This window comes from Acipenser ruthenus, chromosome 23 (assembly GCF_902713425.1).
Source record: "Acipenser ruthenus chromosome 23, fAciRut3.2 maternal haplotype, whole genome shotgun sequence".
In the NCBI taxonomy this organism is placed as follows: Eukaryota; Metazoa; Chordata; class Actinopteri; order Acipenseriformes; family Acipenseridae; genus Acipenser; species Acipenser ruthenus.
In genome coordinates, this window is record NC_081211.1 from 23,522,652 (window position 1) to 23,536,382 (window position 13,731).

The 13,731-nt window shown below is 37.4% G+C and overlaps 2 protein-coding genes across 3 annotated transcripts; both read right to left on the reverse strand.

Annotated features, from left to right (window-relative positions):
• Positions 1–2,360: 2,360 nt before the first annotated feature.
• LOC117412933 (complement C1q tumor necrosis factor-related protein 2-like) lies at positions 2,361–5,260 on the reverse strand. The gene is made up of 3 exons (XM_034021575.3): positions 4,988–5,260; positions 3,573–3,830; positions 2,361–3,233 (listed from the first exon to the last, which is right to left on the reverse strand). Exons 2-3 carry the CDS (start codon positions 3,820–3,822, stop codon positions 2,605–2,607), a joined length of 879 nt encoding a protein of 292 aa, XP_033877466.3. The 5' UTR covers positions 3,823–3,830; positions 4,988–5,260; the 3' UTR covers positions 2,361–2,604.
• Positions 5,261–6,046: 786 nt separating this feature from the next.
• LOC117412932 (pre-mRNA-splicing factor SLU7-like) lies at positions 6,047–13,625 on the reverse strand. 2 transcript variants are annotated; one of them, XM_058996868.1, is made up of 16 exons: positions 13,504–13,625; positions 11,977–12,168; positions 11,553–11,706; positions 11,369–11,449; positions 10,716–10,880; positions 10,460–10,528; positions 10,091–10,135; positions 9,566–9,697; positions 9,184–9,281; positions 8,810–8,877; positions 8,542–8,681; positions 8,085–8,246; positions 7,649–7,753; positions 7,367–7,441; positions 7,066–7,191; positions 6,047–6,801 (listed from the first exon to the last, which is right to left on the reverse strand). In XM_058996868.1, exons 2-16 carry the CDS (start codon positions 12,144–12,146, stop codon positions 6,622–6,624), a joined length of 1,770 nt encoding a protein of 589 aa, XP_058852851.1. In that variant the 5' UTR covers positions 12,147–12,168; positions 13,504–13,625; the 3' UTR covers positions 6,047–6,621. The 2 variants fall into 2 exon arrangements, with proteins under 2 accessions (XP_058852851.1, XP_033877465.3); XM_034021574.3 differs by lacking the exon at positions 13,504–13,625 and adding an exon at positions 12,750–12,901.
• Positions 13,626–13,731: the final 106 nt, after the last annotated feature.

Below are 13,731 nucleotides of genomic sequence, written 5' to 3' on the forward strand. Positions count from 1 at the left end.
TCTATCCCTGCTTAAGGGACATGCAATTTGAAGTGGAGTTTCTTTAAATCTTTAAATATGGCAACCAAACAGTAAAAGGAGTTCCTTCTGATCACTTGCACCTTTAAGTTAATCATTGCAAATGTGCAACGGTGATGGATTTAGCAAAGTTCTGTATTACTCTCCACTATGCTGTTACAATGTTAGATCACAAAATTGTTATGCAGCAGCTGGTACTGTTGAATCCAGATAGCATGGGCTACTGGCTATGTATTCTGTGAGCTTGAAGACATTCACTTCTAGTAGTTGTATAGAGTGGATGCTCATCCAGGTTTTCAGACCACTTATTAAACTACTTTACCGTCACTGACTGGAGACAGGAAATTAGCCTTCACTTCTCCAAGGTAACACCAGTAGCACATCATTTAAAGGGATTGCACAAGGCTGATGTTTGAAGAATAGAAAATGAACAAGGAGGTGTGGCAAAAAAGAAGTGTTTTCCAAATTAGGAACAAAAAGATTGAATTAACCTAGAAAAGAGAGAGAGAGAGAGAGAGAGAGAGAGAGAGAGAGATAGAGAGAGAGAGAGAGAGAGGGGGGGGGGGGGACTTTTATTAACTCCAGTACACCAAGGTAAAGCACAGGCAAACCTCAGTTAACCATGGTCAAACAAACAAATAAAGAAACAAAAAGCAAAGTAAAGCTAAGTACATTTAGCATTGATCATAGCTGAAATTGAGTTGCAACAGGGAGATGGAGCTTTCATATATTACAGAATTATATTAGCGTAATCAATCAATCAGTCAAGTGAGGGACAGGTGTTTATTTCTTTTTTTTTTTAAATTGGCTATTACCTATGGCTGTTGTTTCCAATTTCTTGTCCAACACCTGCAGTTTCTGAGATTTCTGCAGTCATAGTAATCGACCCATTATGTGTTAAGATACAGCAACTCACATATTTGGTTTAAGTTTTTTTTTTTTCTCTGCTTGTCTGTCAAGGGAGAATTGGACTGCAGTATGATTCAACTCCATTTTTGTAACAGCTTGGACTTTTTTTCAATGTGGGGAGCGGGAGGGGCTGCAAATTTTGTAGAATAACCCCTATTTAAAACCTTAACATGAGCCTATGGTGTGGTGACACATCTGTCTGGACCTGGTAAAAAATGATAAGCCTATCTTCAGTATGTTTCATGAACTGGTTGTTAAGTCAACATCACCTTTTTAGACCATCTTAAACATTGCAGAGCTCTTTAAGACACCCGTGTGCTGGTAAAGGCAAGACCTGGGGTCTCTAGTTTCGCTAAGTGCATTCGAAAACAAAGCTGTCCCAAATCATCACTGAATTGGCAGCCAGTTCTGTGATTAGAGCTAATCCCGTCCTGTGGTAAACCCCCTACTCTAGCCTGACTTGGCAGAAATGTTGATGTGAGGTTGCAACAGCTGGACTCATTCTGTAACCCGCTACATGAGCTTTTGCAGGAGAGGAGAGAGGCTCCTCCCTTGTTTGATGCATTTACTTTCCTTCCACAACAGGAAGGCTGGGAGATAAAAGAGCTGACTTCTTTATTAGAGCACAGTGTTCCGTCCCTTGCATTATCTTCACTGATAATTTCAAACTGGAAGCACTCTGGCCTTCTTCCAAGGCAATGGCAAGCAGTGATAAGATGGGGTCAAACAGTGCTAAAACAGGTCAAATATCGAGCTGTTTTAGGACTGTAAAAAACAGTAAAAAACAGTGCAGGGATGGAAATAAGACGATTGCAGAGCATTTTCACCCATTCCAGGTTTTAATGCATATAAAGGTCACAAGGTCAAGCGTGTCTTATTAAACCCATAGTAAAATCAGGAATGGATCGAACAGCTCTGCAGTGGGAGTTTTATTTCCATTCCTGTAGTAGTAAAGTATATTTTAGAAACAAATAAGAACCCCTTTCCTGTTTTGTTTTTTTCATTTAATACTGGCGCCCCCTGCTGTTTCATTTAGATTTCCAGCAGTAAAGCTGCTTATTTTTCAGTGCTATATTTCATTCAGTTTTATCTCTGTATATAGATTTTATTAATTAGGTCTTTAAAAGCTTTGTGTAGTGTGTTTCCAGACTAGCGTTTCATTTTGAACACTCATAGGTTATAAAGCAAACATACTTTCCACGACAGCATCCACTAACTTGTCAGAAATCATCTTTAACTGTTAAGGGTACACTTGGAGTTTCACAGGGACAAACACATGCTACTAAAAACTGGGCATGGTTTCTTTTCTTACTGGAGTTGCTTCGATAGGTGTCTTTATCATATATTATGCAAAGTAACCATTTTCAGGCTTTATTGGTAAAATACATACGACATAGTCGCTGCAAATGATCAGTGTTTGGTAGAATTTGCACTACATGTACTTCAATGAATTTATTTCGTAGGACATTTCACAGAGTTCTAGAAACAATGTTCTGCAACAGCTGAGCAGGGATAGAACTGCACGGGATACTGCTTCAGATATTTAGGTGTCATCCTTTGGAAGGGTTCAAATGAGACAATGCATTCTCCCAGTGAAAAGTAAAAATAAAAAATCTGTGAAGCCAAACATTTAGCTTTTGGCCTTGTCATTTTACTTCATAAGTCCGACCAGTGAAGTCAGCTGAGGTTCTCCTCTACCTTGTTGAAGAAATCCTGGTCCGGGTATATCAGAAACCCGGTGAACAAGCTGTCAGTCCGGTATGGATCATAGAAGAGTCCATTCTGCTCGGAGTAGAAGATCTGCAGCCACACCTCGTCACCCCGCGCCAGGCGCAGGACAGTAGATCCCGATGCTACATCGTAATTGCCAGTATTGGCATCGAAGGTCTTTATCTTGTATTGTCCGTTGTGCACCAGCCCAATTGCCAAGTGCTTGTTTGCCAGAGTGATATCGTAAGTGAAGAAATAAATGCCAGGGATGCCACATACAAACTTGCCGCTGCTGGCATTATAGTGGCCACCTTCGTTCATCAAGACCTTGTTGAATTTGATGGGCAGCCTCTCTTTCGGGTAGCTCTTAGTGGCCGCGACGGAGAAGGCACATTTGGCCAAGTTGATGCCACATTTGCAGACCCCAGGTAGCCCATCCTCACCGGTGTCTCCTGCCTTGCCCTTCGACCCAGGCGCCCCTGCCTGGCCAGGGTCCCCTCTGGGTCCCTTCTTTCCCCGGGGCCCGTGCTTGCCGATCACACCTTGTTTGCCTTTAGAGCCAGCCTTTCCAGGATTCCCCTGTCTACCTTGGTCACCTAAGAAAATAAATCTGTTTTATGACAGTTTATCAGAAAACATGCATATCACCTCCTAGAAATAAATTAACACATTACAGGGGTCAGTGTCATAATAGCATAGCATAGAACAGCATCTCATAACATTTGCCCATACAAGGCTATAGCCTGAAAAAGAAGGGCACCAACAAAAATAAATGTAATATAGCAAACAGTCTGCATATTAATGACTGTACCACTGTTTTTATTTATCTTTGTTGTTTGCATAGCACAGTGCCATCTGATGGCTCGGTTTTGTAATGCACACACCAGAGTATGATAAGCTGTAGCTCATTGGTGTGCTAAAGAAATTGGAATTACCTTGTTCCCCTTTCTCCCCCTTGTCCCCATCCTTTCCGTCCTTTCCATCTTTCCCTGGGAAGCCCATTCTCCCGATGGAGCCTGAGGCCCCACGGGCCCCTGGCAGGCCTGGGGGCCCCGGGGGACCGGGCATGCTGCACACCAGCTGCGCAGGATTAATGGTGAGCAGCTTGCTTTTTTTGGCCCCAGTGCTTACAGTCTGATTGGCCATAAAGGCTACAAAGCAGACACGAAGGATAAAAGAAAGCATCCTGGCACCTGAACAAGCAATACACAAGAATACATGAAAATGTTAGATATCTATGACAACATGTCAAGAACCAGCTGTCTAGGCAGCGCTGCAGATGTGCTTTTCACTATATGCACCAAGATATTGGTTTGCTGGGACAATGCAACTTGTGTTTTTGACTTCGGTGTTATTGCGTAACAGTGTTGAGACATCCTCTGAATGTAAATACAATAAAAAAGGCATTACATGAATACACAAGTACAGTATTAGTTTATGAGCGGGTAAAGCGCTAGTTAAGAGCTAGCTAGCATTTTAAGCAACGTTTTATGCTTTTTCTATGGTTAAATAACGAACAACCACTGCAAATTAAATTAATATGCTTATTGTTTATTCAAATCCTGACACAGTTGATCGCTCTGTAATAATTGGAAACATACTTGGTATTATCGGTCCCTGCCAAACAGATGGAAAACAATAACGGGATTACTTTACATTGTACTGGTAAGTTTGGTAAGTTGTATTAAACAAGCTAACTGCCTTCTCTAAGCACATTCTTCAATACAAATTAATTCATCTTTTTAAATAATAGTATTAATTTTGTATTGATTGAATTAAAAAAAAAAAAAGTTTATTAAATTACACATTAGAAAAAAAACAATAGATATAGCGTACAGTACCAATATTCTTGTCTGGCCTTGATAAATTGTAATTAAATGTATTCATTTGATTTAATTTTCCAGCGTTGAATTCTAACAAAATTATAACTTTTCAAATTACGGCAAATTACGGCCCTATTCACAGCGGATTACAAATAATATTTGTATAACAAAATTAATCTTTAAGAAATAAATTGTTAAACCTTTTTTCTGAGAGCAACAGCGCTTTTGTTGTGTCCAAAGACATTGAATTCATGCAGAACGGACTCCCATTATTAAAACGATTTAGATATTCCCAACCTTGTCCTTCGTGGTAAACCTGTTGTTTCTTGTAAATTCCTTACAACCTATATTTTGCAGTAATTCAGAACTTGCACGCTGTTTTGTAAGTTTGGTTTACGATAAGCTATTTATAAACTTTTACATTTGCTACACATTAACAAGAAGATTCGATAATAAACAAAGATAATAAATACTAACCAAATCTCTGTTATACAACACAAATGACACATTAAAACAAAATAAAATACCATGAACAAAATGCCCAGTCTTCCCCGCTGCAGGCAAGCAATGATCCGTCAAATGAAATCCGTTTACCCCGTCCACATGCGGTCCGTCTGGAAATGCAGCTTGCACTGCAACGATGAGCTTGTCTGGACTTCTTCAATAACGTTGCACAGCGTTTTAACTTCTTTTCATTCTATCATTGCTGCCAGGACATACTTTCGAGATTATGTAATAGTTTAAATATGTTCCTTGTAAAATGTGATCGGAAATTATTGCTGTGGGATATGTACCGCCTGTTGTTTTTAAGCACAAACGTTGTTTGATCAAGTAAAGTCAGCTATGGTTACAAGAGCTCTAATAATTTCCTGAGAAAAATTATGCACTTTACAACCAAGAGGCTGTTCCTAATAAAGTGCCCATCCTCAATACTGGGTAACGCCCCGTTAACTGTGACCACTGATGTGTACTGTAAGCCCCTCAGCAGTGTTATGGATGAACATTTACCCATTTTCTTATTCTTGCTTATTAACAGAATAAATCACGTAGCACTTTATTTCCCAAAAAGTTCCAAATAATGGTCTGATTAACGTGGATCCACCCTGAACATGCAAAAAGTCTATTGAATAACAGTAATTCAAAGTTTATCCTGCCATTAAATACAAGACAAGATCAATGCATGAATGAGTTGGTAGCCTTTCACTTTGGGTATTTGTTAAATTCCAGTCTATACCATATATACACACAAAATACTGTATAGGTACATATGTACAAACACATACTTTACACAGTTAATATAAAAAAATACTTCATTGCAATTGTAATGGAAAAAATTAATTCAACACAATAAGCAAGGCCAAGGGCAAAACAGAGAAATAAGGATTAACTGAAGAAAATTGGCAGTCAATGCTGACCAGATGTGTTTAGTTTTATTACATTCAGATAAGCCCAAGAAACACGGCCATCCGGTAAAAATGAAGTGTTCTGATTACTGTACTGCAGAGTGATATATTGTTTTGGTCAAAACAGGCCAAAAAAAACCCCAAACAAAATATTTAAATAAATGAATACACGTTTGAAAAGTGTTTATAAGAAACACAATTTATTTAACGTTCCAAACACACACAGCGTTATTTGTGGTTTAACGGTTATTTACAGATTTTGTATTTACATGCATTGGAAATAAAAACTTGTGTTAAATCTGTGTTAATGATCCTGTGGACATCATACTCACAAGACAGCACTTTCATGATTGTAGTCTGCTCTAGGAATACAATAGTTGTAGTAGAGCAAGAGTTCACAATATGTTTCGGCTCAAGCCCATCCACTTCATGACAGAAACGTATTTTTTTTTCCTCCTTACAAATCACACCCTTTTTGTTTTATAATGATACATACTGCACAGCCATTATAAATTATTAATAATATGGTAGAGCTGATGTCAATGTGGTGTTATAGAAAATGAAATAAAAAAATAACTTAACAGCTGCATTAAATTGACTCCCTGGCCTGGGATTTCCTGGTCAAGTGTCAGGGTCCATTGGGAAGAGAATATTTCTGTACATGCGATGCCTTTAAACTTCCAGAGTATTTAAAACTGATCACACTGTAACTCTTGTAACCATTTTTTAAGGGAAAAAAAAAAAAAAAAAAAGTTTCTTCATTGGCCAAGAAATGAAGCCATAGGATCATCAGGTCTGGGCCGCTTTATTCTGAAGGCCTCCATTTCTTCTTCCGTCGGTTCCCGTACCTCCGACAGGCTAGTGTACGGTCTGTTACGCTCATCCAGCTGCATGATTTCTCCTACTTGTTTCAAACGAGCTTCCTCTGCATTCAAGGCCTAGCATCAAACAACAAGAGAATGCCATGTAAAACCTCTATGAGCATTTTATAAATTAAAATACTAGAACACTACTAACATGCTGCAAACATATGCTATGGTTAACCAAGCAATTGTTCAGGTTTGTTGTATTTGGGAGTGGCTTAGACATAGAAACACAGCAAGGCATACAAATTTAGCTTGTGGGGGACGGGACAACACAAACATAAAAGCTACTTTGAAAGCAATTTCAAAATAGAAAAGCGGCTGCTTAATATTATGTACCCTTTTCAGTTTTTCTTTTTTCTTGGCCTCATCATCATCATCATCACTTTCAGAGCCATGCTTCCTATGATGCTTCTTTTTTTTCTTCTTCTTTTTCTTCTCTTCTTTCAGTTTTTCTTGGTGCATCTGTAACCAATACAAAAAGACATGAACACCAGGCACTATGGTATGCTATAAGAACCTTTTGGAAAACGAATGCTCCCTCAGATTAAATACTATGCATGTTTATCACATATTAGAATCAACTCACAGTCACTGCAATTAAAACAGGATTAGCATATTCGCAGTGTTAAGAACTTACCTCCATTAAAGTTTTGGGTTCCTCATATTGCTCTTCCTGAATCTCCTCCACATCAGGTACACAAACAATATCACTCTAGAAAAGCAACAACATTTTTGTGAATACCCTGCCCAATAGAAATCTGTCTGCAATCCACAATATCCACCATCAATATAACATTTTTCTCACTTAATAAAACAGATGTGTGTCCAACTTCTACAAGCCTAATAATTGTTAAACAGCAATAAAGAGAAGCCTTAATGTCAGTCTTTTAAAATATATGTCAACCTGAAGGATACTCACATTGTTGTGTCTACCAGCATCTCCTGTGCAATAGGACATCTTGATGAAAGAGTAGCAGCACTTGTACCCCCAACAGCCATCCTTCCAATAAGAGCCCCAGATACACTGGAAAGCAGCAACAGACATTCATTCAATTCAACTCAACTCATTTCAGGTCTTATGCACAAGGTATGGTCTAGAAGTTATTTATAGATTTTTGTATACTATTTTTGTGCACAAGGAATAAAGGAAGAAAAAGGAAAAAAAGAAACCTTTTAAAAACAGTGGCATATCTTAATACCTTAGCTATTTAACCTTGTATTAATCCTGGTGTTTTCCCCCTTATCCACTTAACATTACTACATACAATATGTGAAATTAGGTCTGCAAAAAAAAAAAAAACCCTCACCAACAGATTTATATATTTTAAGGCTGCAGTATTAAGATCTGCACTCACTGTGTGGTTGTTCACAAGGACATCTTCCTCATATTTGGAGCGTGCCACAGCTTTCTCTTGCCCTTTGATCACAGCTCCATGCCTGGAATACTCTAAATAATCCTCTGTCTGAGCCAGCAGCAGCTCTTGTGGAGGGACATCTAAATGCTCTTCACCGCCGTACTGTACACAACAAACATGTTTCATTATCAGAGCGTGCTTAATCATAAGATACACAAAAAGATGTCTCAATACCAGCTTTAATTTAACACAAGTAGCAGAGAAATACATACAACCATTACATTTCTTTAACCGTATACACAGTAAACCAATTAAACTCAACCTTCATTAAAGTCACTGATGTCTATTAAATGCTTTACTTAAACAAAAGTTCTACACAAACAAATCCACAAACCCAGATTCAAATTCTTCATGAAACCTGGTCAGTGAAGAATGAAAAAAGTGTGTTTCTTCCTACCCTTTCCAAGATGCTTCCTTTCTGCTCCTTTTTGAACTCCTCCTTCTTCACCTTGAAGGACTGGTGCAGAAGCTCCAGCTTCGTGGGGTCGGCCTGGAGATGTACCTCCGAGCCTTTCTCATATGCCTCCCAAGCAAACACTATCAAACAAACACAAAAATATACTTCCAACTCTTTCAGGGAATAGAAATGTGTGATGAGCCGTGCTGCATGCATGATAAATAGTAACTATTGAAGGAAATATCTAATATTAGCTGCAAATACTCACGCTGTGTCTGAGCCATGGTTATGGTAGCTCCCGAGTGACGTACAAAATTATCTCCTGCATACCCAACTCTACAAAAAAATCAAAATCAACATCAACACGAGCACTCCAGTATTATAAGGGCAGTGTAATTCCTAGTGGTATTGAAATTAACCTAGGTGTGCCCAGCCTTACTTTGTTAGTGCTCAATCCCAATCTTTTAGTTTTACAACTTGGAAATGCATACATATTAAATATAGAACAATCTTTAGTGCTTTAAAGCAAAACTACAGGAAATGTTTATTCCAGGTTCATTTGTAGTATGTAAAGTTTGCAAAACTGAAAGCAAGATGGCAATACTACTACGACTACAAAAAAAAACAAAACATAAAACTTACTCGTCTGGGTTCATGCCAGTATTGGCATATGGGTTCTCTCGCATGGCTCTTGTTTTAGGGTCATAGTAAGCAGAATTTGGATCCAAATTTCTAAGATACTATAAAAAAAAAACCCAAAAAAAGATTGCTATACACTAGTACAATCAGTATGCATATTTTTGTAAAACCACAGTACAATGTACAGGACAGCAAAACAGCAACACACGGATATACATTCCATTTGGTTTACAACCAACCTGCTTCAACCTTTTTTATTTGGTTAGAAGTCGCTCTTATGTTACAAGAGCACCTGGGTGATTATTTCACATGCCAATGTTTTAAAGGTGGGATAACTTACAGCACGATTCATGCTGTAATGGATTAATTCACAACTTCTGCTTACCTTTGCGATATCCTCCCTAATACGGAGGTTCCTGACAGTAATTCTTCTCTTGGAGTCAAAGTTCTGTCCTGGCATGTCAATGTCATCGGCATATTTGTCTTCATCCTCATCTTCACTATTGTGTTCTCTTTCCTGCAAATATCAAGCAATGTAAAAATCAAGACCCACTCCACTCCCTGCAATAAAAATGACTTACAGTATTCTGAATCCACAAGATCTCCAATTATTTTCCTGAAAGCGTTCAACGTTAATAAAAAGTCATTATGCTGTTTTCTAACACTTGTGCAGTAAGAAATGTTTGAACACAAAATGATTATAGCATTAGTTATAATTGAAAACTCAAAACTGGATTTCAGGAAAAGATACTTTGGCTATTACTGTGCTCTCACTAGATCCAAACTCTTTATTCTTATAGTGATAAATATTGTGAATACAAAAAATACAATAGGATTCAATATAATATGGTTTATCGGTTGTAACTGTATACTATATTTTCTCTTCTATTCATAAAATAAAGCATCTTACTGCCTGTGAATTATGTTCCCCATCTCCCCATTGTTTTCTTGAGTTCTGTAATAAAAAAAAGACAGATGTATCAACATATTGAAATACTTGGGGATAGTTATTCTATGGATGTCAACTCAAATTGCATATAAAGCAGTATAAATGTAACTCAAAATTAGGGAAAAAGTTATTTTCATTTCTATGGAAACAATTCAGTGCAAACATTACCAAATAAGTATTTATTTTTTAACTGGGCACTGTAACTCAATTTGTGTGTGGCCCAGCCCATACTCATTTGGTGACTGGCTTGGAATGGAACCCAGGCAAGATACCAACACATATTATGTGAAAATATAAAAAATGCTACAAAATCCATCTTGCGGAACTTACAGCTTGTTCCGTCAGCTTCCCAGAAGCCAGCTCTTCCTGCATTTTTTGAGCTTTCAGGGTACGTTTAGCCTGTTGGAAATAAAATTACGTTAAAGAAAAAATACATATGTCTCATCAACACAGTGGAACATTCATTCCATGACTCAGTAGTGTATTAACTACATCGACTAATTGATTGTTAAGTTGTTGTAGGTCTGTTATTACAACTGGCAGGCAAGAGGAAAAGCTGAGTTTCCATGACTAGTTCCATACGTACCAGATCAACCTTTGCATACTCTTCTACAATCCTCATGTGCTCCTCTGCATCGTACCCATTCCAACGATCCCTCTTTCCATCGTAGTCGAGTGATAACTGTAGCTGCGAATGTTCATCTGCTGCTATGGCAGTTCCTGTAAATTTGGCTCCCACTCTTCTAGGTCTCTGTAAAAATAATATGAAATCAAAAAGGACTACTAAAGAATTTGACACCAACTAAAACCATTGGAACTATATATATTTAAGCTGCTGGCCCATAGGTTCCATAGTGATTCAGCAAAACACATACTGGTGGAATTGTTACTAAAGAAAGATCCTCTGCTAGTAATTTACTGTATTTTTCTTCTTAGTTGAATTTGCTGTTATCTGTAATGTGATACTCAACAATTTGATATTTTGTAACAACGAAGTCACCCTGGATAAGTCTGCTAAGAAATAAATAATAGTTCCTAGTGCTCAGGAATTCTTAACTGGTGATGCAGATTAAAATATCAATTAAGCTATTTAGGTGGTTTTAAAAAGAGCCCTACATTGTTATTTAAAGCAAAATGACAGATATTATTATATTAATAGAATGTTAGGTTTGATGTGAATGTACCAAATATTGAAAGAAAACAGAGGTAGCTACAGTTATGTAATGTCTGATTACCAACCTCTAAGCAGTCCTTTTTCTTGTGCGTCATTGCCCCACAGTTCTCACATGCCCCTTTACGAAATTTAGTAGTAACTTGACCCTGAATGGAGAAAATAAAAGTAATACATATACATTTTGCAACTCGCTAACATTAAATTCTGAAACAAAAGGTCAACTTGAACTGGGTTATGCTTAATTCTCACCTCTTGTACTCCTCTTTTATACCATTCTCCAATGGAAGAGTACTGCTGTGTCTCTTCATCCTGTGGCCTCTGGTGTCTAAGGGTTGGTCTTTTTGAAGGATCAATGTACCAAGGTACAGAAGAGATGTACTGTGGAATGTGGGGGTTGATATCTCTGTAAAGTGTTAAAACACAAGTTATGGAAACAAGTTATGTCTGTTACATTTCTTTATGCAGACATCTGTACCATAGAAAGGTTGGTCAATAACGTTTTGTTAATAAATGCTTTAGGTCATAAGTCCTGGACAAAAAGCAATGGAAGTACTATTGTTAGTAAATGAACTTCTACAGTGCCGTTTATATTGCTTTAAATACTTGCTGTTTGGCGGTAAACTGTCTGATGCAATGTGGTTCAGCCAGTGTTATCCTACCGATGAACACTTACTTTCCCTCTTCGTCGACTTCAGCCGGAGCATTACCCAGCTTTCGCTGCTCTTCCAGTTCCTTCTTCTTCCTCCAGTCTTCTCTTGTCATCTTCTTGGGCTCCTCCAGACCCACCACACCTTCTACCCCTTCAGGGTTGGCATTCTCCGCTGGCACGCTAGCGGCCAACATGGCAATACGAATAGGGTACAAACTGAGAGGGAGAAAAAAAAGAGATAAAGAATTTATTGTACTTCTAAATACATAAATAAATAAATAAATAAATAAACGAACGAACATCAACATGACTCAAACCAGTGTCTCGATACACATTTTTTTAATACACACAATAATAAAAAAAAGTCTTACTTTTACAAAAGTAATACAATTTACGTTGATAGGACTACATTTCAATCGGTATATTAGCTTTTTTTAAAAAAATATATATATATATATAACTGCAAACACCGCATGCAATCATATAAAAAGCCTCAATTAACACATGCTTATTTTCTTTAAAGTCTTCATGGTAAATATTAAATATATGTAATGGGTTTAAAAGTGAAATTGACAAGATGGTATTATTCTTTATTTATTTATTTTTTTTACTAACTGGGTCAAATCACTACAAAAGCTCATAAACATGCACTTCCGCCATTATCAGTGGAATTCCTTGCTCTCTTTATCGGCCTCTACTTCACTGGAGAGTCGGTGATAAACACAGGCCTACTACGCAAGCGCAATACTGCGGCACACAATAAACACAATCGAAATTTTAAAATGGTCAAGACATACCTTTTTCGTTAAACCAAAAAGTATTCGCCTTCCGTTTAAAGTATATTAACTTCTACGATTAAACCACGGCACTAATGTTTACACTTTAAGAAAACGTCGCCATCTTCCCAGAGTTCAACTGGATAGCAACACGATGGCGTCATCACAACGAGTAAAAACTGAATAATAATGACCTCACATCCGAGTCTTTATTCCAGCAATACTGCCTTGTCCGATTGCGGTGTGCAGTAAACTGAATAGTCTTGGCATCGAGATGAATATGAATATCCCTTACACGAGTGTTAGATGGTAAATAAACAGCACACAACCCAGTGGGTAAAAATAATACAGCAAAATATATTCATTGATTTTTGCACAAATTACTGTTTTTCCAATTACCGATTTATTCTTTTTTAGGTAATTCATGTAGGGCTGTCGCCCTGTATAAACCCCTCCATATTTAGATTACATTATAGCTAGGGTTACCATCAGACGTCCCGGGAAAACTGGGAATGTCCCAGTTGTCAGCCTTCATTATATATATATATATATATATATATATATATATATATATATATATATATATATATATATATATATATATATATATATATATATAAAATCTAATGTATGATCTAATGGCTGATCTTAATGTCCCGGTTTCATTCTGGAAATCTTGCAGCCTTATGTATACCGTTGAGTTTTTTTATTCAAACTGGATATTAGAAGCTGAAATAATATAAAATACAAAGAATTCAACGAACTAAACACTTACGTCACTAACAATTACAGACAGTGTCACGTCTTCTATCATATAACCTTGGTTAGCACACTGCTTTAGTTTAAAAATGGCATATCTCCTGTTCTTGAGCTGTGTTCATTTTTTGTTCGTCACTGCTCCAGTTTACACATAGGGGACAATTAAATCTTCTGGCCGAATTTTATTTTCACCACAGCTTCGATCTATTTGGGATGATTAATAATGAACCAATCACGTGGCGGG

Coding starts and splice junctions, on each gene's coding strand:
- LOC117412933 (XM_034021575.3), bottom strand. CDS start 3,822: ATGCTTTCTTTTATCCTTCGTGTCTGCTTTGTAGCCTTTATGGCCAAT. Junction 3,234..3,572: donor GGGGGAGAAAGGGGAACAAG/GTAATTCCAATT, acceptor TTATTTTCTTAG/GTGACCAAGGTAGACAGGGG.
- LOC117412932 (XM_058996868.1), bottom strand. CDS start 12,146: ATGTTGGCCGCTAGCGTGCCAGCGGAGAATGCCAACCCTGAAGGGGTA. Junction 11,707..11,976: donor GAAGTCGACGAAGAGGGAAA/GTAAGTGTTCAT, acceptor AACACTTTACAG/AGATATCAACCCCCACATTC. Junction 9,698..10,090: donor GGGAACATAATTCACAGGCA/GTAAGATGCTTT, acceptor TGATATTTGCAG/GAAAGAGAACACAATAGTGA.